This window comes from Mya arenaria, chromosome 16 (genome assembly GCF_026914265.1).
Source record: "Mya arenaria isolate MELC-2E11 chromosome 16, ASM2691426v1".
NCBI lineage: Eukaryota > Metazoa > Mollusca > Bivalvia > Myida > Myidae > Mya > Mya arenaria.
The window spans coordinates 41,869,873-41,896,499 of NC_069137.1; the positions used below are offsets into that span (position 1 = coordinate 41,869,873).

Consider the following 26,627-nt stretch of genomic DNA (forward strand, 5'->3'; position numbering starts at 1 on the left):
TCATCTCGTTTAATGTCTTACATAATACAAACACAAAATGAAAACTACGGTAGCATAAAACATACCTTGATTTTGTTAAATGTCTTACATAAAACAAACACACAATGAAAACTACAGTAGCATTAAACATACCTTCATCTTGTTAAATGTCTTACATAAAACAAACGCACAATGAAAACTACAGTAGCATTGAACATACCTTCAACTTGTTAAATGTCTTACATAATGCACACATACATTGAAAACTACAATGAACAGCTCAGTAGCATGAAAAGAAAATAACAAATGATAACGAGACAATCAAACAAAAGACATAAGTACACTGTTAACAACAAAACCAATCAACCTTTTATGCTTAGTTATGTCACATGTCTCTAGCTAGTAATGCACCAGTCAATTGTAACCAAGCCCCCCTCCAGGTCCGGGGGTTTACCGGGGATAGCCGGGGAAATTGGCCGTGTTTTTACCTTCCAGGTGGCCTCGCAGTGCCGGGTGAATGCGGTTATTTTGCCTTCGCCCAAAATATAGCGGGGAATGGGCCTTACCTAGAGTCCCTTGGCTGCGGGGGCGTTTGGCGGGGGTTTCACCAGCAGTTCGTCCCCGCAGGCAGGAGTTTTTGCCCGGGTTTGGGTGGAACAAAAGTCAAAGTCCCCTCTATTCCGCGGACCTGGGGGGAGGGCGTGGTTACATTTGACTAAGTAATCAACAAACGACCAGAATATGTTGATAAATGGACATTCATTTAATGCCGTAACAATAATGTTCATCAGTTGTATAAACAAGGTACAGCTTGATGACTTATATAAACCTTTTATTGTTAAATACTTGGGTTTAGTTAGACAATTAGTACAAACCAATGCAACGATGGACAACGTGTACACGTTTATTACCACATATATTGACAAACAAAAGTATGTTTATCGTTACAATTAGCAGAAGAAAGGATCATGTTCTGGCCCGTTTGGGACATTGACATCAACACGCATTTCTGTTGATCTATACCGGTATGGTCACTGTTATGAAGTAGGTCACTTGAAATCACGTGGTTGTTAATGGTCCAATGGTATTGGGATGTTGCCTGACTGGCCGTGGCTCCCACCCACATACTTGCAGAAGCTGTAAATTATGTTCATTTGTACATGTATCAACAAATGTTTAATGTAGTTACTTAAACACACTAGTGGGTAGTAAACCATTGTTATTAAGGTTTAATAGCAGATGAACTATTAAGGTTGATAAATAATGGAAATAGGTTTACATTTATTCCTATACATTGAATCCTATATTTTCTTTAAAATTTAATGCATAATTATGTTTAACTCATTTGACATTTGATTAAAAAAAAGAATTGTATTCGTGTTCAGATATATTAACGATATTAAGGCCCTTTTTAATTTAAATTGTGGCCTCAAACTCACATAGCTATTTTTTTATAATTGACGTGAACTGAGTACAAAAATATAATGCATTAAAATAAAGTCGCTTTTTTAGCTTGGGAAGTTGTGGCAACAAACACACATAGCTATATTTTGATAATTGAAGTGAAATAAGTAAAAAATTATAATGCATTTTAATAAACAAACAGCATTTTTGTATCAACCTATATTGTGCCGCGTTAACGTGCGGACGATGAATAATTTGCTCATACATATTTAAAGCGACAGTCCGCAAATCGGGCAAATTAGCCATGAAAAAAAAATAAAATTCATCTATGTGTTGATAAGCATTCCTGACTGACGAATCCAAAAAAAATTTGGTTCAAATCGACCTAGAAATGAGTTTTTCGTGTCATTTTCAATATCTCTTCTTAACTATCGGCCCCCGAGAGTTAACGGTTATATAAATAGAAAAAACAGTGGGATTCCAAAGTTCTTGCGCATGCGCAGGGCGATACTATTTCCCGGTCTCTCCTCGTAAAATCCGGTCTCATCCGGTCTCATAATTCCCGGTTCATAACTTATGGCCCCAGGCAACGGATTGTGTTGCTGATGTTTATAACACGATTTTGACAATCTTATTTGTTTTTATATGTAACAAAATGGTATAAAATATATAAACATTATGTCTTAATTTATGCAATTTGTTATAGGTATACACTATTTATGCAATTCGTGTTAAAGGTGTAGAGAAAGATGCGATGCAGTACAAATGCTCATGTTTTTTGCATAAAAGATTGAGGACGGCTAGAGTATGAAGTAACTTAGAATTGCACCTTTTAAATTATGTTATGTTATGTTATTGTTCTTCCTTTTATGTTTACCCGCCCCCCGACATAATTTTTTTTAAGCATAAATGATTACAATTGAAAAATTCCATGTTTGCATATCCGACTCATATCGATACGATACGATATGTTTATTGCGTAAAACATTATACAATGTTCATCGCATGTAAACAATTAAATCAATGAATGGAGAAAAAGTACACAAACACATTTTCTGGAGCTAAAAGTTGCAATGTTATAACATCCTATTATAGTAATTATGCGTGTGCTTAGACATTAAAGCTACTAGATGAAGAGTGTTTCTTTGAAGTTGCGCCATTCTGAAGTAATCAACACATTATGTCTCCATTTTTCGTTTATAATTTTGTGCTATTCTCTAATGCTAGGTTTATATTAGGCCACGATTACCACGATGTCCCCGATTCCAGAGCATCGTGGCGAACGTAACAGAGCGTGGAGTCGAATCACGGTGATCGTGGGGGAGCGTAACGGAACGTGGTTGAATCGGGGACATCTTGGGCATCGGGACAGATTTTAAATCAAACTTAAATTTCACCACGATTGCCCCGATTCATTTTCTAATCGTGACATAGCGTGGCCTTCGTAACAAAACGTAACGGAACGTAACGAAGCGTAACAGAACGTGGAGTACAATCGCAACAGATCGGGACCAGCGTGGACACATTTTTTCATCCCGCTTCGCTGCGACGTCTCACGATAGCTCCACGCTCTGCTACGATCTACCACGATCTGTTACGATATACACTTTTCTACCATTTATTGCTCCACGTTGCGTCACGCTCTCCTACGGTATCCCCGATTGTCGTTCAGGTTCTGATACGCTCTGACACGCTCCAACACGTTTCCTCACGATAGCCACGATTTCCACGCAAGCTGCATATACATAACAGCTTTATCTACTGGTACTCTATCGTTTAATCATGCCAGCGAAACGAAAAGGTTCCAAAACTTCAAGAACTGTTGTGGTTGATGTTCATCCGCCACCACCCCCTCCCCCACCTCCACAACCGGAAGAAATTGAAGATGCTCCGACATCCCGACACCGGAGTTCGGCGTTTAATAGTTGTGTGTAATGTCCATATTGAAGCCTACTTTCAACACTTAACCATGGCTTAACCCAGCATGACCTAGGCTTTCTATTTCTTCTTCTGACTTCTAATCCGATATTTATATCACGTGTATGCTGTGACCTTTTCTTTCGTTCAACAATATATGCGTAAATTAAAACAGCCAATTCAGGATCGTCTATATCCAGCTGGTTCATTGTTGCGAATAATAAGCCTAAAGTGAATTATTTCTTGCTTAAATTTCAAATCGTGACGTAAAACGTGGGCATTTGTCACAAATCGTAGTCAAATCGCAGGAGATCGCAACAAAGCGGCTTTGTCGTGGGAGATCTTAACAGGACGTAACGGAACGTGGTGGAGCGTGGAAGCCAATCGTGTTGATCGCAACAAAGCGTAACAGAACGTGATGCAAATCGTGGGCTCGATCGTAGCAAAGCGCAGCAGAGCGCAACAAAACGTGCTGATTTCGTAAGGAAGCGTAACTGAACGTGGAGTAGACCATTTAATCGTAGAGCTCCCCGATTTTTTTAGCCTCTGGATAATCGGGGAGATCGTGGCCAGATGTAAACCTAGCATAACATTGAATACATTTAAATACCTTCGTCATTATTACACAACTTTAGCCGAATATATTTTATTTGTCAACTTGAAGTTTGCAATAAAACTCTAGCTGTTTAAGAAATCTGATGCTGATTATTTTATTTATTTTTGAATTTGGTTATATGTTATCATCGTATTATTTCTAATTAAGATTATTAGAGCCTTTGCATAACAATCATTTATTCTATAAAATTGCCTTTATAATAAACAACAATATTTTTAGGGTATGAACCGAACAGTAGCCGTGCGTGTGTTATAAAAAACACTAATCCGTTTATCATGCCCTTATCGAGGGACATTCGCTAATCTCTGACACGCGTTGCATAACGCATTTACACCTTTCATGATATGACATTATTGTGTATTGTCATAAACCTGTTATGAAGAGTTCCTTGACAAAATAAAATGATAATAAATAAACTTCTGAAATATTCGGAAGGCTATTTTACAAATGAAATATAACTTACAACATACAAGAATCTTTATTTAAAGTCGTCATGATCGGTGGAACTACGATGCTCCTAATTTATAAAAAGTAACAAATCTCAGCTTATAAAAGTTCCACGACTTCTATAACAACCAAATGTACATGCCTGTGGTGTCTTTGCAACTGCTAATGCTGTGGATTTTAGTTTTCAGAATGGCTATGTAAATACAAACGTCAATTTCGTTGTAAGTGAAATGAGGGAACATCTAGTCAGCTGTCTAGAAAATAAAAAAAAAAATCCGTTTTATAGAGAAAATGAAAAGTCGCGATCCCTATGAATTTCAAATTAAAAACATTCTGTTCATGTGAAATGCCAGAATTCGTCGATAGTTTAGTTATTTGCGAAAATAGAACATGCAGGAAAAGATTCCACATGAAATGCGTCGGCATAAAAATTAAGATTAGACGATCAGTTGGCAGAAATACATAAGGCAACTGGTCGTGGAAGCGCATCTGCTGCAACAAAATCAATAGTTAAACAAAAGAAGGATAATAGAATTCCTGAAGTACTGAGATAACTTACAAATTTGATTTACATGTAGTCAAGCATTGTTATTTTTTGTATTACTATTATCAATAGTATACTTATAACTGGATTTAATATGAAAAAAACACACACTCAATGTGTTTGTTATTCATGACATTAATTTCAGTACATGTGCATATTTCATGTTTTTATCTTTGCCTAAATTTATTTTATGTTTTATTGATATAAAATTTGAAATAAATAGTGACATAATTATCATCAAATATCTAATGTTTTAATCAACTGTAATCTTTTGTAATCCTATTACCCCCCCCGCGGTCATTAACACCTTTTTGATAACGCCCGATAGCTACTATAAAACAGAGACCGGAGGAGACCGGGACCGGATGAGACCGGGACCGGGAAATAGTATCGCCCCCAAGAGTAGTCGGAAAAACCGTAGACCTACTTTCTCTTTTGCCGTCTAAAAATAGCAACTTTCGGCAATTTTCAATTTGTTAAATCTAAGTTATTAAAGCGATTTTTTAAAAAATAATTGCGGTTCAGTCGGTCTGAAACAATGTGGAACTTATTAAAAACTTTTGAAATACGGTTACTTTTGCGGACTGTCGCTTTAAACGCGGTCGTCAAAACAAGCCATTGGATTATCTCCATTTGTGTTAATCCTTCAAGCCAAATGCCTTCATTAATGCTGAACATATTACCTTTCAATATACTGCCAAAGAAGTCCAGCTTGTCTATGCTGTCTGGTGCGAGCAAATTCGCATGCTCTTTGACACAGTACGCATTTGCCTCAGCCCACGTGACTCTTTTTGGTATCACGTGATAACACAGGTCCAGATGCGAACTATGGAAGTACTGATACGTGGTATTAGGACACCGTTCTAGAATCAATAAGCCACCAGATCATAATGATAATACATAAATTAGACTTAAAACCAAACAGCTTTAGTATTTAGATAAAATCAAATGAAACAATACGATTTAATAATAAAAGTATTTCTAAGATGGTCTAAAGATTCACACAACGAAATACACTGACCTTGTAGGTATAATGTGTGCATTAAGGGTTTATATTACTCGAAACTGGAAGATTATATTAAAAATGACACTTGTGACATTATAAATTGGATGATGACATTAGGGATGGGATGATGACACGTGTAAGACAGTTCCAGAAGAAGGGAAACATGCTCAACAATAGTGTAGATATATAACATGACGCTAACATTATAAAACACAGATTAACAGTAAGGCTTTCATTAGCAGCACTTACTTTCTAACTACACAGCGAGAGTGAAATGCACAGAAAGTGCACATCTACGAAAGTACATTCAGACTTAATATTTAAAAGCATTGCATTTTAAAATTATTACTTAAAGAGAAATGGCATACCCCAAAGAAAGTTGTCCGGGAAGCAAAATCCTTAACAAATTCTTAAGAATTTGTTTTACATAAATTGTTACCCTGAGAGTGCTTTCATGTATTGTATGTATAAAGTACAAGAAAACCGTGTAACATTTAACATATGTTTGACCAATATTAAGATGAATGCCATAATTTCTCTATTATGAAAACGTTTTACGATCATCTAGTTTCGTGAAACATTTTGCCCCAAAACTACAAAAATAATTCTGTCCTATTCAGAATGCACCCATACCGTTGTGTTTTCCCCAAAGTTAAAGTTTGCCCATATGTATATTCACCTGTACGTATGTATTAAAGATGTACTCTTGTTCCCCAAAAAGACTTACCACCACTCATACAATTGTTTAAAAACCCCAAAAAGGATGAATACACGTCAAAAACAATGGTTCTTATGAAGGATACCGAGTTAAATTTGAAAGAAAGTTGCAGAAAACACGGTATTTCTACCTTATGAGACTATTGTAAATCACAGAAAATCTTTTAGCATTCACCAACCATTTAATATTTTTGCGTTTAAGCCATTAAATACACGATTACAATCGTGCTATCAGTTAGTTATATTTTCCATATAATTATGCATTATTTAGTAAGTAGTTTAAGGTTTATCACTTAAAATGTATGCTTGTTATACATGTGTATGAATTGATTTTGAATAAGAGTGCCACTTAAACTATTAAGTATAACTTATCCATGTTCACTTTGCAAAAATGGTAATAAATCCCCTGATACCTTCACAGATGTAAAAGTATGGGTTATCACAGTTGTCATCGTTGAACGCGATGCTGTCTGGTGTCGGACCCTCGTTGGAAAACTTAAAGTCTAGACAATTCTCATGCCCTGAAATTACGATCTTGTGTTAAGATATTTAACACTAAATTATTGATTTCAATTCCAAATATACCAAACAACGCATATGTAAATATTAAACTACCACTGCGGTATCAACAAACAAGACAATACACGTCTACGGTTTCATCAAACGAATCTACTCTCTAACACAATGTATAGACCTTCAACATTTTTTAATCAGGACTTTTATTCATAAAACATCTTTTCCTAACAAACTGACCACGACTACGACATTCAAACAAACTGACTATGACTACGACATTCAAACAAACTGACCACGACTACGACATTCAAACAAACTGACTATGACTACGACATTCAAACAAACTGACCACGACTACGACATTCAGACAAACTGACTATGACAACGACATTAAAACAATCTGACTACGACTACAACGTGAAAACAAACTGACTATGACAACGACATTAAAACAATCTGACTACGACTACAACATTGGAACAATCTGACTACGACTACGACATTAGAACAATCTGACTACGACTACGACATTGGAACAATTTGACTACGGCATTCTAACAAAACATAAGCAAAAAAGACTCAATAGAATACAACACCATTTATATCAAACAAGCATAAAGATAATTCAACGTTATCATGTTTTTACCTTTATAATTGTTAGGCTCGTTTGCATCCCAGGCCATTGCTGTATTACCACCAACCCGTTGTCCGTTAAACCAATAAAACTGTCCGTCTCTCCTCTCTGCCCCGAGCCAATAGCGGTTCTCGTCATGGTCCCGATCTGAGGGAAGGTAATTTTATGTTGTATTCAGTTCAAACTAGTTCTAAGTAAGAGCGGCAAAGGTAGTTAAGATGATGCTAGGTACAATCTTTACTAGTGTGTACCATTTTTGACATTATTTATTATAATGCTTTACATCTGTGTAAAAAAACTGAGCAATTTGTTTACGATAATAAATTCTTATGCACGTCTTCATTAGTTCAAAGGTTAAGACTATCAAAATCATGGCCTCTCAACCAGATTTTTCAAGAAACAATTAGAATAAGTTGTCTTTCTGAATTATATAATGATATTACGAATATTAGAATTAAAATCAAAGACAACCCATATACTCCTTAAACCTTTATAAGGCAGATTTTGAAACACTTGTTCGATCCATCTAGTCACAATCTGGAGCAGCTCAGCTCCTTGGACATGGCAAGAGCGTCAAAAAGAGCATATTATAAAACAAATCCTTCAGATGACCTTTTAAATCACTAAATTACCGACATTACAAATAAAATCAAAGAACATATATTTATCTTACCTTTATAAGGCAGATTTTGAAACACTTGTTCAATCCCTCTGGTTCTAATCTGGAGCAGCTCAGCTCCTTGGACATGGCAAGATACCCTCGCATCAGCTTGCGGTTTACGTTCATTGTCATACACTTTGTAACATAGCCCAAGGTCAGGACGCGGTGTGTAGTCGGCATTACGACAGAACTGTCTATCATACAAAGGCTGTTGTTTCGTTAAACCTGAAACGTAATATACCAGAGCGTCAATTCATTATAAATATCATAGTTGAGCAAATAAAATGATGAAGCCAAAGTACAGGGAAAAGCACAAGAACGAGTTTACTGGACAAACCCCACGAAACAAACCTTTTCTGACAATAGTTAGAGATTAGTAAACGGCGCTGGTGTGCCGTTTGTCCATAGTAGCTCATCTGGTTGACACTGGCCCGATATACACTACGAATCATGTGTCTCATTATGTGAAGAGGGCACATCGGTGCCGTTTTGTATCCCTTCTTTAACAATTGTTATAGCCAGACAAAATACACTGCCCGGTGTCATGGTAGAGAAATATATTTCCCCCAACCCAGAAAAGGACATCTGGATCCAAATAGTTTGCCATGCTTGAGATCCTTATCTTGCCAACGGGCAAAGATAAAAAAGTACCAGTGTGGAACTCCTTCTTTTTCACTAAGCCACCCAAAAAAGAAGTTCCAGCGAGAAAAAGTATTTTTTACTACATTTTGTTTAACTCCAGTGGGAGAAAAGCATCTAACATGACTGCTCGTGTAAGATAGGTTAATCAAAACCCTTGTGCAGGGTTGAGATTATAAGTATCTTCCATGGCCGAGAGTGTAAGATAGGTTCATCCCAACCCGAGCGCAGGGTGTTTTGCGGAAACGAGGTTTACCGAGATGAAACTATCTTACACGAGCGGCTATGGAAGATGCTTTTTCTCCCATCTCAGTTAAACAAAATTAAGTTAAAATGTACTTTTTACTGAAACTGTTTTGTGTGTGGTGAAAATAAATGCGTATGGATAGGTGATAATTCGTGGTTGTCATGGATATGCGCGCAGTGATTCAGATTATGTTAAAAGTCAAATCGGTATTTAAATAGTTCTGAGGACAGTGAAGCATTATTTCTTGAAAGGTGCGTGAAAACTGTTTCATGGTGACATTTGAAGCCATAAATAATTAATTAGCAATCTAAATATTGCCACAAGACAGGTTTTTTATGATGGTACAGACGACAGTCTTCAACAAGGGAGGTAATTACAATGTGATGACCATTTAAAAGTAGTTCCATACGGGCGTTTTATCTTCACCTGTGGGAAAGATAAGAATTTCTAGCATGGTTTAAATTCTGGATCTACTTATCTGAGGTGGGAAGAAAACCTGTCTTACACTCTTGGCCATAACATATACTTATAGTCCGTATAGCTTAAAATGATACTATACTTAAACACATATGCAATAACCTTGTATGTTTGAATTTAAAGTTAAATGACCAGGTTATAGTATCTAACTAAAGCCGCACAAAAAACCTTACACCATTTAAGTTCAACTTGATTAAACTTGAATTGAGACCATACAAATCGAAGACGACACCAACAGATAGTAGGTAAACTAGTTTAAAGTTGAGTTTTACTTTGGGTTTGTCCCTGTTGTTATCATGGTCTTATTGATATAGCAACTGAACGCCAAGATCAGTATTTTGTAGCTGTAATCTTGCCATACCTCCGAGATCGATTCCACATATGAATTTAGCAAGTGTTCCATCACAAACGTCGTCGTTCAACAGAATTGTTCCGTCTTTCAGAAAGAAAGATGAGCAGTCTTCGTGTTCGCCATGACTTGGCTCTCCGGGTAGAAATAAGTTCTGGTTAACCTGAAATATTCTTGTATAATTACATTCGCATTTTGTTTTTGTTTTCTGTACCATTGTACTTGCGTTCATTTTGCATGAGCCGGTCGACCTTTCGTGACCCCTGTAGGCGGAGTTTTACACTCACACACCTAATAATGCATATGTAAAACACGAATTGACCCCTGTAGGCGGAGTTTTACACTCACACACCTAATAATGCATATGTAAAACACGAATTAAAAAGTCCGGATAATTTTCATGATAAACGCGAACATTATTGCAAAACCTTTTAATCGAAAAAAGATGAAAATGGAAAAACGTTAATATAAAGATTGATTCCGTTCGTGCGTTCACTTAGTGTTAACACTCGGTCGCGATTTTGCGAATCCATAAAGAGCATTAGCGTCATCATTCAACAGAATGGTTCCATCGTTCAGAAAAAAAGAGGAGCAGTTTTGTTTTGTTTATCACGCCTTTGCTTTTCGGTTAGAAATAAGTTTTGCTCAACCTGAACTACTCTTGTTAGAATGTGGAACGTAATTTGTTTTTGTTTTCACATTGACTTTGCTCTCCGGGTAGAACTAAGTTCTGTTTAACCTGAAATATTCTTTTGTACAATTTGGAAACGTTTTATTGTGAAAACATGTTGTCTTGGTTTATGCATTGGCTCTCAGCCAATCGAGTGCCTGTCAATCTTCCAGCGGTTAATTCAAATAATTATGCTGAGACCAAGAGCCCTTTTCGGACACATTTTTGTGCTTAAATGGAATCTCAGATATTAATACTTGTATATTGAAGAATATTTCTAACAAATTTCAGCAAAATATGTTTAATTGATATATTGAAAATTATGATTCACCTCTAAAAATGCAAGTTTAAGTACACAATACGAGTGGTCATTTCCCTACTTCAATATAATTATGGCTTAAAGTCTGATGATCTGTATTGCTGTTTTACAAACTAGCGTCCTGTTTACCAACCAAGTACATTCGAAACTCGCTATGTCAAAGTAGTTGGGACCTCGGGAAATACTTTGTGATAACGAACATTCGATATAACCGATCGATCTGCGTTGAACTAATGAACAGACAATTTAAAAAAATTACTTGTCATAGGCCCGCATGAAAATGCAAACACTAAGAAAGAAAAGACGTAACTTACTTTCGTTTCATTGTCGATTGTTCAGAACAATGTTGAAGCTTATAACTTGATAAGTGACATTGTTTTTGTTTAATATATTTAAAAATGTTTAATATATTTAAAAATAATATGTCATATATTTGAATTAAACATGTACAGCTGAAAATAATGTCTCAAGTTCCGTATGCAGATCAGATGTTTATCAATTAAAATTGAAGAGTTAGCAACGTTTTAAAGTTCATAAAAGTCTCAACTAACTCTGAAAATGATCAAGACAGAAAACACTATATATATTTGACAGGCAATCCAGCAAAGCAAAGAACGTCACCTGAGTTCCATCCAGCCATGTCCAGTTGCCGTTGCCATTGGATACCGCACCAACAAAGTACTGGATGTTAAATCTTAAGTCGCCTAGAATGTAATGCTTTTTTTAAATGAAATGCGTACAGATCTAGCATTTATCGTTGTGTTAACATGTACTACTTTGAATATTGTTGTGTCCATGATTTGTGTTAATAAAATGAATGTTTTGTTCAAAAATATGAAATTATAGAAATACTAATACAAAATTCAATTAGACCTGAGTATGTTGGCACAGCTTCTAAATCCGCTTAGGCACCTAAGAAGCGCAAGACACTTTACTCTAAATCAAAGGGTCGCATGTTCAATCACAAGCCCCGGCACAAACACTTTAAACGCCGGTCTCCTGTGAGAATGCTTAACATTGGTCCACGTTAAAGACCAACAGTAACTTTAAGTAGTGTTAAACCCTCTCTGTGATCTATGGCCCACAACTTGACAAGACTTAAACTCTCACGGGGACTGAAGCTGATTGATGAATTTCGCGGTGGCGTCGTAAAATAAACGTACATCCGGCCTCTCCTTCCTTGCGATCCACACCTGCCATTTGTTGCTATGGCGAGACGCTAATGATGCGAGTCAACAAACATTGAAAATATTTAATAAAATCTTTGATGTAAGCGTACTTGACGCAATGTGTAAATATTTACGTAATATATGTGCTTTTTAGATGCCTAAGAGGACTTTTTTTAAAACAGATGGACATATTTATTGATACATTATATATTGATTCGGGCAATAAATATTCCACATATGTTTGAAATTTCTCATCTTGCCATGACAAGAAATTATCCGTGTGGATTATTCAGTAAATATCCAAGGTTATCTCAATTGATAACCTGTTACGTCGCATATCATTAGGAGTTCATTAGCCATTTTCACTCACCTAAATGCTGTTTAGACCAGGCGTCCAGTATGCTGCGATCAGTCACATGCTTAAACATGGCCAATGTTCCTCCATCATGACGACACGCGCTGTTCGCATCTCTCCATGACAACGGATGGTCGGTATGGATTTTCAGACAAAGGTCCAGGGAATGGTAGTATGCGTAACCTAGCAAGCTGCACATTCTTTCTGTGACAATAAAACACAAACACATTGTTTTAATAATAATTGCGGGCAGAAATATATACTAGTAAGCCATTTAATGTCCTTTGTATGAACACGTTTTAATACTGATTGTTTAATTCACTAAACTGACTGCAAGGCAAATAAATGGAATATGTCAAAAGACATAGATACTGATATTTACTATATCTGAACAATTGGCCCATTCATCACTCTGTACACATTAACAGTGTTCTGAACAATCGGCCCATTCATCACACTGTACACATTAACAGTGTTCTGAACAATCGGCCCATTCATCACACTGTACAAATTAACAGTGTTCTGAACAATTGGCCCATTCATCACACTGTACACATTAACAGTGTTCTGAACAATTGGCCCATTCATCACACTGTACACATTAACAGTGTTCTGAACAATCGGCCCATTCATCACACTGTACACATTGATTGTGTTCTGAACAATAGGCCCATTCATCAGACTGTACACATTAACAGTGTTCTGAACAATTGGCCCATTCATCACACTGTACACATTAACAGTGTTCTGAAAAATTGGCCCATTCATCACACTGTACACATTGACAGTGTTCTGAACAATCGGCCCATTCATCACACGGTACACTATAACAGTGTTCTGAACAATCGGCCCATTATTAAGTACGGTTCCTACCATGAGTAACTAATGAATCGACGGTCGGGACGACCACAGTTTGTGTAGATGTTTGTACAATAGGGTTTGTGGGTTTTGATGGATTAGTTGAAGGTGGTGTTGCTTTTGTTGATGTGCTCACTCCACTGTTGACTGATGTATGAGTCGTGGATTGATGAGGTTGCACTGTTGTAGCGGATGTTGTAAGATGAGTCGAAGGTACTGTTGTTTCGACAGTTGTCGGTGAAGAATGAGTGTTGGAGGTAGATGTATTTATCGCACAATCCCTAAAATTCACAACAGCCGTGAGGTTAAAATACTTGATAATACAATGGCATAAACAGTGATAAGGTCAAGGTCAAACAGACACTACACAGGAAATCTATGCATTAAGACGTACGCAGTGATTATCTGGGTGAAAGAGCAGAACAATGCTTTCTGAAAGAGATATCATTGACAGCATGAACTACTTTCTAATAAGAACAGGAGAAGTCTTACAAACATAAACTCGTACCAATACACATTCGGAACACATTGACCATTTTCCATCGAAAACAACCTCGGATGTTTATGGACGGTTAACAATGTCAAAAAACTTTACATTTAACTACGCTGCACATAAATCGCGTTGAAATTTTAATTAAGCTGTTCAACTTCATGACTTTACTCTCGGGAATCTTAATAATTTGTGCAAAAATTGACTTCAACGGCAATCAATTTAAACATAGATGTTCAAAAAAAACATGTTCAAACACTACAATTAATTTATAATATTATTTAAAATTTTACGAACTACTTCTACTATTGAACCGGCATACATTCGATGTTGGTTTCGGTGGAAAATGGCCGAGGAGTCCCAAATGACAAATACAAATTCGTACCGTATCTGGAGAAGTCATTCCATGTATATTTTTTCGTGTTGATGCTAAGTGTAAATGTTAACAGCACTATTGTGAAAACAAGGCGACTTGTTAGACTGTTAGTGAATATCTTAACACTGCATGTTCTTAACTTCAAAAACCAAGGGCTAAAGAGATTACTTTTATCTTCGGTAATGTTTTGGTATGTATCATATATACATATATATGGGACGAATTCTTCAATTATGGTAAAACTTCGTAGTTGTACGACCTGTTTTTATTCAATTCAAAGTACAAGACAGAAGATGATGCTGATTAGCAAATATACGCAAATTAAGTCTTATGTTATGCAGCTCAGGCACGTTGTTTGTACCCATCACAAATGTTGTTGTTTCGATAAGTATACATACATTTTTTATCAAGTGTTTTTGAAGACATAAATATCAATACCTGTTACAGAAATCTGTCTTGCAGCAGCCTGTACATGATGACTGCGTTGTTGCAAGTGTCTCACACTCCTGTAAACATATTTGATGCACACAAGTTTATTCGACGACTTTGCTTTGTCGATTTCATAATGCTACCTCAGTAATTTTGAACCGTTAAAAGTTGATGCAAAAGTGGCATGTTCCAATTTCTTCAAATATGATAGAAGATGTGAATCACTTTATGTTGTTTTGGACACTTTACAATATACTAGTATCTAGGTCAAACATCCTGGAACTCTATAAATATCTAGATTTTCTCATTGTCCACCTCATCGAAAAATAAATATTAATACTGCGCTCTCACAAATTGACCGTTTTGACAGCTCTGACAAGAAATAGTTGCGCTAATGTCTTGAAATAAGTGAAATAAGACTGCTCACAAAAGATCAGAATGCAGATTTTCATATTTTTGTTTGAAAATAAGTGTTTAACGGCTAAAAGTGTAACACGCTTCAGGAAAAAAATGAGTTCTTCCCAACCATTGAGATCTGGCCCCAATATCACGAAAATACTTAAGTCAAATCTCAAACTCAGTCTCAACACATTTTATCACATAGCATTAAAATTTATTAAAAATCATATATGTTATTTGCAGTTTTATAAGCACATTCTATCATGGAATATGCTGATAAAAGCCTTTGGACGAATTCCAAGGTAAATATATTCTACAGCCAAAAATGTATTTGAGTACAATTCTGTATTCTATATAAAATACTCAGGTATATTTTTTGCTCTAGAATTAGTGTTCTTTGAAATATTGACAAAATATTTTTATCAACCCATTCTATGAGAAAATACGTTTTCAAAAAGTATAAAACTTTGCAAGATTTTGAAGAATATTATTCTTTTATATGGTGAAATGAGTTGAGACTGAGTTTGAGATTTGACTTAAGTATTTTCGTGATATTGGGGCCTGTTCTTTAGTGAGTTATCTTATATGACCGAATTAAAGGCATTGGTGCAAAAATCAGCTGATTCTGAGAAAAAAAAAATAATTGAAGTCAAAACTGTCAATCTGTGAGAGTGCAGCTTTAGAGTCGATACAAAAGTGACATGTGCTGATTTCCGCCGTACAAAAAAAGTGTTTAGTGTTAAAATATGCATATAATGCTGTATTTCAAATATGATAGAAGATGAGTATCGCTTTATGTTGACTGTGTTGGACACTTTACAATTGACTACGATCTAACTATCTAGACCATCCATCCTGGACCCCTCTCTCTATATATATATGTAATCGTTCTTTTTGTCCATCTCAACGAAAAACACTTTGAAGAAACGTTTCTCTTTGTGTTATTTGTATATGTTTATATGATTTTTGTGCGCCTTGTCTAAGTCTGAAATGGCGATATACATGAATATGCCGCTCTTATCGTAAGCTTAGAACGTGAATTTGAAATAATGTGGGACGATTAACATTTTAGTGTTTGTTGTTGTAATAGTTATAATGTGTCGATTTGTAACATTTTAATGATTAAGTATGGGCGGAGTGAGCGTAGTAAACGAGACTTTCTTAATTATTAACATATTACTTCATGTCATCTAACTGTCTTATATAACCTCATTGGCTGACAAACTGCCAACGCCAAATCTGACGCAGGGATTGTGTAACTATGAGCGGCAGTAGGTTGACCTTTAATTACCCCAGAAGGTTGAACTTCTTAATGATAAAGCCTAGTACTTAATGATTGCCTATCTGCAATTTCATTGGCTGAAAATGTAGGTTGAATTCTAAATTGTTGATGCAAATGTAGCTTTAGCAAATCGATTACATGTGGTGATATAAACGATTCATGTGAATCTATGTCAAGTTATTTGTGGCGTTAAACACTAAGTTGTTTGTTGTTGTAAGAGTTATGAACTGCCTATTTGCAACTAAACTTGTTGATGCAAATGCAGCCTTGGCAAATAGACACCTTGTTGAGACAAGTTGTATAAATGCAAATGATGTGTAGAGTAACTCCAGAAATACAAAATATTTATAAAATGTATACTAGCGGAGTAAAGTAAGTTTACCCTGAACTGTTGATGTTTGCTCAACCTTGAAAACCCTGTTTAATCGAACTTTCTTCATGTTAAGATATATGAATATCCTTGTGTTTAAACTTGTATTGGTGTGTTTTATTAATTGGGTAAATGACACAACATCCTCAGATGCTTTTAGAACATGCTTAGATTGATTTATTATCATGGACAGTGTGTTTCAATTTCATGTTAAGGAAAGAGAAAACGTTACCCTTTTCGGTCTACAGCCAGTCTTGTACCGGGTTTCATGGCTGAGAGGATTCTCGAATGTGGTTACATAACAAAGCTGAAGAGAAAAAGAACACCAGTGAATTTATTTTATCATTTCGGAATCTTATGATGCGAAAAATCTCTTTGTTTAAGATGAAAGACAAATTTAGTTTTTCAACGATTGTTAAACAAGTTGTTACAACATTATATAAATCACTCTCGTTGGCACGATGTTACGCGAGAGTGTGGTTTTGTTTTGTTGGAGGAACTGGAGTATCCGGACAAAACCAACTTGTCCGGCTCGGTTACCACAAACCAAACTCACATACGCCCAGGCCGAGAAATTGGATCAGGGTCGCCTAGGTGAGAACCGAGTATGCTATTCACAGCGCTTATCGGACAACCGAAGTCTAGAGTCTAATTTGAAAGAGTTGTTTAATGCGTTTCATGTCTTGCTAGTCCCTTGTATCATTCGACTATTACACTTGTGCCATTCAGTGATCCAACCAACAAAACAGCTGGTTCTCAGATAGGCACATTAATCTTAAAGACTTAATTTTGGGTGTCTCGTAACTACATATAATTTTGATATCATTTGATAAGTATTAGTTTGCTGATTACTGATATGTAAAATCAATCACTATAAGTACATAAAAAACATTATACCATTTTGTTTAATTTGCCCTTTATTTATAATGAAATCGGAAGTAAATTGACCACTGTTTGTAATATTTGAAGGTGGTAAAAATACTCCTTTTGTTATAATTCCGTATTTTTGTTTACATTTTTCTGCATACATGACCCTTTCAAATGGTACCATTTTAGTAACTAGTATGGGATCATCAGCCATCTAAATTCACATATTTGTAGGTCTGATTCCTTAAACAAGATGAAATAGACTTGTCTGCTGCACCTTCTCCATTGTTAACCATTTATTGTTGTGATCTATGAATATAAACATAGATGTATCAGTTCGCAGACCAACTTGAGTTCACAAGAGTTTTTGACTGTCTCGTGACTCGCATTTCAGTTACCTATTCATGTGACAATTTAGCGGTTGCTGCTCGCCATTATACAATACTCGCTCAAAGATGTCCATATTGGACTAGGGCCGATTTTTTTTTTTTTTTTGCTGTGAATGGAAATATAAATCCATGTTTACCTGATCCACCGAACAGGTCATCATAGTTTCACAAGAGTCCATGCTGATGTGTGAATCACAGTTAAAGCACAGAGGTCCCCTGTCTGGCATCCCTGGTGGTGCTGAAGTAAAGGTGACGATTTATGCGTGGCTAGATTTCATTATTTATGTGAAAAACTACAAAAACAAGCTCAGTAGCCAACTATTTAAACATAATTATGTCCAACTGACAAGTAAAAGCTCAGGAGTCATATTATATACAACCGGTTATTTCTTTGGTTTGGTTAAAGTAAGTCAAACTATGTATTGATTATTCAATATTTATCCAACTTTTACTATTAAACTGCCCTTTTGTGCAAACTATCCAAAAGATAGCCGTAAGATATTCAACTTATTCAGTTTGGTACACTTGACTGCAGCGGTCCAAAAATTTGTGTAAAACACATATATATATAAATGTGTTGCCATAGCTAAACCATGCATCAAGAGTATTTCTAGAATATAACTCGTAAACATGAATTGGATTTAAGCTAATTTTAGTCTCATTCATTAGAATTTTTGTTTTTCTTAAAATATTGACCAAATATTTATATCAATATAATGTATGAGAGAATGCGCTTTCAAAAGGAGAAAAACATCCATAAAAGGATGATGCTATGCAGTTATAATATAAAATATTGAGACTGTGAACTCACCTAAATAATTTGTGGTTTGGGACATAAATTTGCAGCGTATCATGCAGTAGTCGAAAGGTTAAAAATAAACCCCGTTAATGGCACAGGGTCAACGTCAAAGACATAGAACACAAGAACAAACATTCACCAACCAGAAACATGGAGCTACAGCACAAAACTAAACAAACAACACAGTACATGTATATAGATACTATATAAAAATAAGGGGTGTTTATCAAGGATTGTTAGGTACCGCTTTGGAACGGTCAGTAAAATGTAAATAAAATATACCAAAACAAAACTAGTGTACTGAGACTGACCCTGTTACATGGGACTTAACACTGTATCAGAAATTAGGACCAGTGTTTGTACTAGCTTCCCTTTTCCAACGCCAAGGTATATGACTTATAGTTATAAGTTTTTGACCAAGTTAATGTGATTTGCTGCAGGATCTTTTCGTAACGAATAATGACAACATCGCAATTAACAATGTGTATTTCTGTCTGTGATGTGTATGTTTGTTATCCCACTGTTTACTAACTTTTTAATAAGTATGATTTTCAATTTGTTTGACTAATGAACATAGACTATTACAGGCTATCTGAGATATTTTACTGATTTGGAATTACTACTTTTCTTCAATTAGATGCGTGAGGCACCACACCATAGTTAAAAGAAGTTCTTGCTTCGTTTTCACTGACTGTTCCAAGGTAGCTAACCCAACATCTACAAATATAGATATTCAATAGAGCTGTTTGTTTAATGTAAGCTGTTTTGTTTTGCTGTGTGCCTCAAATGTTTTTTGTTTTGCCTTAATCGTTGCGTCTTAAAGATTAGTCATCGATCATTAATACAAAGTTTCATTTTAAAGTTATAACATGTTAAGTTTGAATATCTTTACCACAGAAAGTCTTTTTAAAATAAGAATTGTGCTGCTGTTCCATGTTTCTTGTATGTCTTTGTTTTTTGTTCCTGTGTTCTATGTATTGGCGTTTACCCTGTGCCATTAAACGGGGTTTATGTTTAAACTTTTGGCTACTGAGCTTGTTTCTGTAGTTTTTCACATAAGTATTGTTATATCTAAGAAATAGATTAATACCATTGCTTTATAATTTAATTATGTTTTATTATCTCCCTTTAATATTTCGTATCCTTATAGTATCGTATTTAAAGTGTTATTAAAATGTTATCCTACAAAAATAATATAATGGTTAATCAATATAAATAATATCGATTGTTATATCTAAAATACATCAAAATAATGGATGGCTTACTTTAAACAGAACATTTGTTATGCAAATCTGCTTGTTCTTGTATTTTCCACTGTTCAGTTGATAAATATTTGCTATATTTAATTCAAGTAGCGCAAAAATACATTAGAGTGACACTCAAAATCAATAAAACGCATGTATAACAAACATAAATTTTGTGTGATAAACCTTTAACTACAACCTAAACATGCATTGATGGAAAATATTAATTACTATTAACAATAGTATAACCGTATATTTAATAACTGAAAACGCAAAAATATTAAATGATTGGTGAATGCTTAAATATTTCCTGCTTTCTACTATGGTCTCATAAGGAAGAAATACTGTTTTCTACACATTTCGTTTAAATTCAACTCGGTATTCTTCATAAGGACCATTGTTTTCGCCATCTGTTCATCCTTTTTGGTATTTGGCAAAACAATTGTATTAAATGTGTTAAATCTTATTTATGAATAAGAGTTTATCTTTAATCTTCTAAGTAATAAGTTCTGGCTAACCTCTCGACCCGCAACCCTGAATGTTGCAATAGTTCCCATTGCAGCACTCTCTGCACGTGATGATGTCACCAGTGATGTCATCAAGCTCATTGATTGTGACGTCACGTTTGGTTTGGCATTTCTAGTTTCAAATGATAATGTTGTAATATATATATTTTATAATATGTTTTTTTTTATGAATTTTACATACCACATTATGACATAAAGTATCTTACTTCAAAGGCAACACAGATATATCAAGAACTTTATTTCACACCTCTCGGTGGTTCATTGGGAAAAATGTGATTCATAATTTACTACATAAAGGATAACTTACTGATATATCGAAACAACCAACATCAAAATATATATGCCCGCCATCAGAAACAAATTGTTGAACGGAACAGCTCTGAAACATTCAAAAGGCATAAAAAAATACATTTGGTTCGAACTACTATACCCTACCTACGAAACAGGTGCCGAACCTACCGTGCTTTAGTCAGTTTGAAAAACAACCCATAAAAATCTAAACAAAAAAATATTTTAAGAAATATGTACTTCCAAACCTTAAATGCTTTATACAGAAGATTACTTTACACCATTCTCCAATGATAAAAATGACATTCTTATATAAAGCGCAATGAAAAAAAGAGCCTACCTACCTTACCTATTTTTGAAAAAGATGTAACCATAACCAAACCTTTTTTTCGGCCAAATCAACATAAACGGGGATTCACAATCATAGTATTTATAAATCCTTTCTGAATCCAACTTTGCCTTTATGAAAAAATGTGCATACAAATACTAGGCATACAACTGGTTTAAAATATGTTTAATTCATTTCATATGTATACATAAAAACAGAAAAAAACACTCCACGTTTAAACCTCAAGTCAATTAAAGCTGCACTCTCACAGATAGAAAGCTTTACCAACTTATTTTATTTTTTGTCTTGGAACGAGCCAATTTATGTGAAAATGCATGCATAGCAGTCATATAAGACTGCTGACAAAACACTAGATAGCAGATTTTTATATTAAAGTTAAAAAAATGATGTTTTATGCATTTTTCTTAAACCGTTAGTAACGGTTTTAGCTATAAAACATTATTTTTTGAACGGAAATATGAAAATCTGCGATCTGATCTTTTGTCAGCAATCTTTTATCACTGGTTTACAGATATTTGTGCAAAAATTTGCTTATTCCAAGACAAAAACGGTTTCCCCTTCATCACAAGACCACACTCTCGCGGACCATCGTGCCAACGAGAGTGACTTAGTATAAGCTATCATAGCTTTCTTCACAATCGTTGTAAAATATGTATAATAACGTTTAAACTAAATATACATGTAGATCATACATATATTTATAAAATGTACAAAAGTTATGAACCGGAATATGCCATGAGAAAGTATTTGAGTTTTCTGATTTTGGGTGTTAGTTAAGAAAAAGGAGTAAGAAAAGAAGACTATGTAAGGGTCCATCTATCATGAAGTGTAAGCAATATTTTTTTGGCCATAGCTATTGTCTTTTCTGTTTGGAGCATCTTTGAAAACTATGGAACTATTTCCTTCACAATTTGATTTGGAGATAAATATTTTGCAAGAAGTATTACAATGTTAACTGCATAGTCATGTTTCTCGTATTAAGACATAAAGTTACAAAAGGTCACATCGCTGTAATAGATTGTACAGATGTATCAATCTAAATTATGTTTGTAGGAAAGAGTGCGCTTCTCATTGTACCCCCATTTGGAACTCCTCGGCCATTTTTATCAAAAACAACCTCGGATGTATGCCGGTACATCAGTTGAAGTAGTTCGTAAATTTTTGAATAATATCATTAATTAAATGTTGTGTTCTAAAGTTGTATTTATTGATCTAAGTTTAAATTGATTGCCAGTGAAATGAATTATTGCAAACATAATTAAGATTTCCAAGAGTTAAGCCATAAAATTTAACTGCTATATACAATTACTACGCGATCTACTTGCAGCGGACTTAAACGTACCACTTTTGTAGTATGTAAACCGTCCAAATACATCCGAGGTTGTTTTCGATAAAAAAGGCCGAGGAGCTCCGAATGATTGTATCCCATGCTTTCAGTTTAAAGTGAAAACACGGGTCCCGGTAACTTAAACTTTACATCAATTTTAGTATCTATTATGTAGTTGAAGCCCGTCAACGGAGACTTTATGCCTATTCATGTATATAATGATCGTTTTACCTCGTGAGCTTCGCATTGTATGACATGGCTGCAATCCAGTGGAAGAGGGATGCGTGTGCAGTGAAAACACAGAGGCCCGTCAGCTGAAACTTGATAAAACATAAATTGAGGATATTACAGGAGTGCAAATTCAATAAGAGATTTATTTAAACAAGAATGAGTCTTGTCGAATTTTTTTTCAGTTTTAGTAAACAAGTTTAACAAATTTCAAATTGAATTACAACGAATGTGATATTCCATTTAAATTGATGATGAACAGCGAAAATTTAACAAATTTTGAGGAAATTAAATAATTATTAGGGAGGGAACTCTTTCTCATTGCCGAAGGTTCAGTTGTCCGCCCTTCTTATTTTGGCGCCTTTTTCATTTGTTCCTTAGTTTTAATTCGGTTTGAACGAGTGTATTCCATTTAAATTGATGATATACAGCCTTAGTTACATAATACATCGCTATATAGCGCGTCCATTTTCAACTTTTGCGTTTTTTGGTTTAAATTTAGAGCTACTTAAGCAACTTAAAGTTAATACTTAATTTTATTATTTAAAGTTGTTACTTAGTCTAAGGCAATTGCTTCTTTCTTTCAAATGTCGTCAAAATAACGCGGGGAAAGATAAACCACTTGAAATCACTTTTAAACGTATAATTGAAACACTGGCAACAATACCGTGATACCGTGATACCGCATATACAGGATAAAGGCTATGCTGCCTGTAACTCCCGCTTCTTGGAAAGTTACTCGACGACGCGTGCGTGGGACGAGTGTCAAACAGTCTGTCTTTCCAATACATGTCTAAATTGCTCTTAAAAGTGTTTATGTCTTTTGAGCTGACCACAAAGTCTGGAAGGGCGTTCCAGTTATTCACAACCCTGAGACCAAAGGAGAACTTGCGGATGATGAGCCTACCGCGTTGTTTCGCCAGCTTCATGCTGTGACCCCTGGTTGTTGTCAGTTTGGACTTTGGAAGCAGCTTCTCCTGGTTTGTTCTGTCTTTGCCAGTAATAATCTTGTACGCCTGTATTAGGTCAACCCTCTCATGTCTGTAGTATAAAGATGGCAGTTTCATTTTCTTGAGGCGCTCTTCATAGGATTGGTCTTTGAGGTCTTTGCATTATTTGGTTGCCCTTCTCTGTACCCTCTCGAGTTTGTCCATGTCTCCTACAAATTGGTGGATCCTAGGTGCATTGCCATACTCTAGGATTGGCCGAACCATTGTCATGTATAGTCTCTTGATAATGGCAGTGTCTCGGCTGACAAAAGTGCGCCTGATAAGACCTAGCACTTTGTTGGCCCTGTTTACAGCCTGGTTCACATGCTTGCGGAAGGTCAGCTTGCTGTCGATGTGAAGACCTAGGTATTTCTCAACATTCGTTTCTTCAAGAGTCCTATAGCTGCCTTCGTTGTTCCTCATTTGGTAGCTGTGGTGTGGGTTGTTGTTGCCAAGGTGCATAACGCCACACTTTTCTGTGTTGAACTTCAACAGCCACGTGTCCGACCAGAGTGATAGTCTTTCAATGTCTTATTGCAGCCTGGATCTGTCCTCTTCAGTTCCTGCCTTTCCAAAGACTTTTGTGTCATCAGCAAAGATTCGAGTTACACTGCTTAAAGCATCCGGAAGGTCGTTTATAATATGACGAAGATGATAGGGCCGAGCACGCTGCCCTGGAAGATGCCGCTTGTGACAGGTTCCCAGTCTGAGGTGTGACCATTTAATGATACCCTTTGCGTTCGACCCTGCAGGAAACTCTTGATCCATGTTCCAATCTTGCCTCTGATACCATAGCTGCTAAGCTTATTGCAAAGTCTTTCATGCGGGACTGTGTCGAATGCCTTTCTAAAGTCAAGGTAGATTGTATCGATTGGATCTCCACTGTCTAAGGCTTCAGTCCATTCGTCTTAGCATACCAGTAGCTGAGTCATGCATGAGCGTCCTGGTACAAAACCGTGTTTCTCGTCACAAAACAGGTTGTTTCTCGTCATGTGGTCCATTATCGCCTTTCTAATGATGGATTCCATGCTCTTGCTTAGTACTGATGTCAAACTGACCGGTCTGTAATTCCCTGGTGAACTTCTGTCTCCCTTTTTGAATAAGGGCGTCATTTGGCCTTGTTTCCATTGGCTTGGCAGATCTCCGGATGATCTTTAGAGGTGGTGTGATGCTCTGTGCAATCTCTTTCAACACTCTAGGGTGAAAACCATCAGGGCCTGATGATTTACTGATCTTTAGACTCAATAGACTCAATAGCTGCTTCAGAATGGTCTCTTCTGTAATGTCTATATCTCGTAACTAACTGTCACTAGGCCTGTCATTCAAAACTGGTACAGTTGATATGTCCTCGTCTGTGAACACACTACAGAATAAACTGCTTAATAGTCCTGCTTTGTCTCCATCTTCACTATGCGTGTTACCCTCACTGTCTTTCAAGTCACTCACTCCACTTTTTACTGTTAACTTTGACGTTGTGTACTTCCAGAAGGCTTTAGGGTTGGTCTTTATCTCACTTGCCAGCGATTCCTCAAAGTTTTGTTTTGCACATCTGGTATATGATCGTAGCTTGTTTCTAGCAGTACAGTATCTCTGATAGTCCTGGTCGTCCTCTGTTTCTTTGTATCTTTGCCATACCCTCTGTTTTGCTTTTAGTAGCCTCATGCCTTGCTTGTCCATGTATGTCTGGCGCTTCTTTTTGGGTTTTTACATTTAAAATATAAAAAATAACACTTCCTAAAATGTTGATTATTATATTTCACGGGACCTTCTGACACATTTCAAACAATAACAAGATAAATAGTTTTCATGAATATTGTTATGCGATGAATTGCGATCCGAACATATCCGAAGATGTTGCGTTCATCGATTGATAGACGCAAATGCCGAAAGGCAGTTCATTTAAGGAAAGGAAGTTGAGGAATAAATATTTGAATACAATTTCTCATTAGCATTATATATCAATACATGTATATATTATGTCACTGAGATTATATAAAAGATATAATGTATTTTCCAACTAACCCAAGGTTTTCAGAAGTGTGACAAGCAACAGGTGTATGACACATAATAATCCATTATTATAGTTCCCCATACTAGCAGCATGTACACATTTAGCTCTTAGTACGAATCACATATCATTTGACCTATTATCAGAACAAGGCATGATAAGGACACATTATGCACATTCACAGTGACGGAGTTTAATTACTACTATATAAGACTCTCGTGTTCGACGTCATGAATCAATAAACCATTTAAGATGCACTCTTACTGCCAAATAAGATTTATCACAATTAGTACAATTGTTTAAAATTAACCAAAAAGGATGAATACATGTCGAAAACAAGGGCTCTAATGAAGGATACCGAGAAAACAAATGTGCAGAAAACACGGTATTTCTACCTTATGGCACGATAGAAAATTACAGTAAATTCTTTAGCATTCAGTATTTAATATTTTTGCGTTTTCAGTTATTAAATACACGGTTACAATCTTGTTATCAGTAATTATTATTTTCAATAAATGCATTATTAAGGAAGTGGTTAAAGGTTTATCACTCAAAATGTATGTTTGTTATACATGTGTGTGTATTGATTTTGAATAAGAGTGTCACTTTAAGTCAATTTCCTTATCATGTTTTAATCACATAAAAGATGATGCAGTTCGGCATGTTTGAAATCTCTGCAATGCCGTCTATGCCTGCCCCGAAGGTAGCATGGTATTTGAACAAGTTCGGTTGTAAAATCCCC

General features: G+C 35.7%; 1 protein-coding gene across 1 annotated transcript; it reads right to left on the minus strand.

Annotated features, from left to right (window-relative positions):
• Positions 1-885: 885 nt before the first annotated feature.
• LOC128221659 (macrophage mannose receptor 1-like) lies at positions 886-25,984 on the minus strand. The gene is made up of 15 exons (XM_052930260.1): positions 25,900-25,984; positions 22,892-22,980; positions 21,004-21,075; positions 20,688-20,808; positions 18,264-18,364; positions 14,829-14,896; positions 13,540-13,805; positions 12,682-12,870; positions 11,764-11,846; positions 10,166-10,316; positions 8,454-8,666; positions 7,793-7,927; positions 7,044-7,151; positions 5,591-5,770; positions 886-1,116 (listed from the first exon to the last, which is right to left on the minus strand). Exons 1-15 carry the CDS (start codon positions 25,967-25,969, stop codon positions 887-889), a joined length of 2,076 nt encoding a protein of 691 aa, XP_052786220.1. The 5' UTR covers positions 25,970-25,984; the 3' UTR covers position 886.
• Positions 25,985-26,627: the final 643 nt, after the last annotated feature.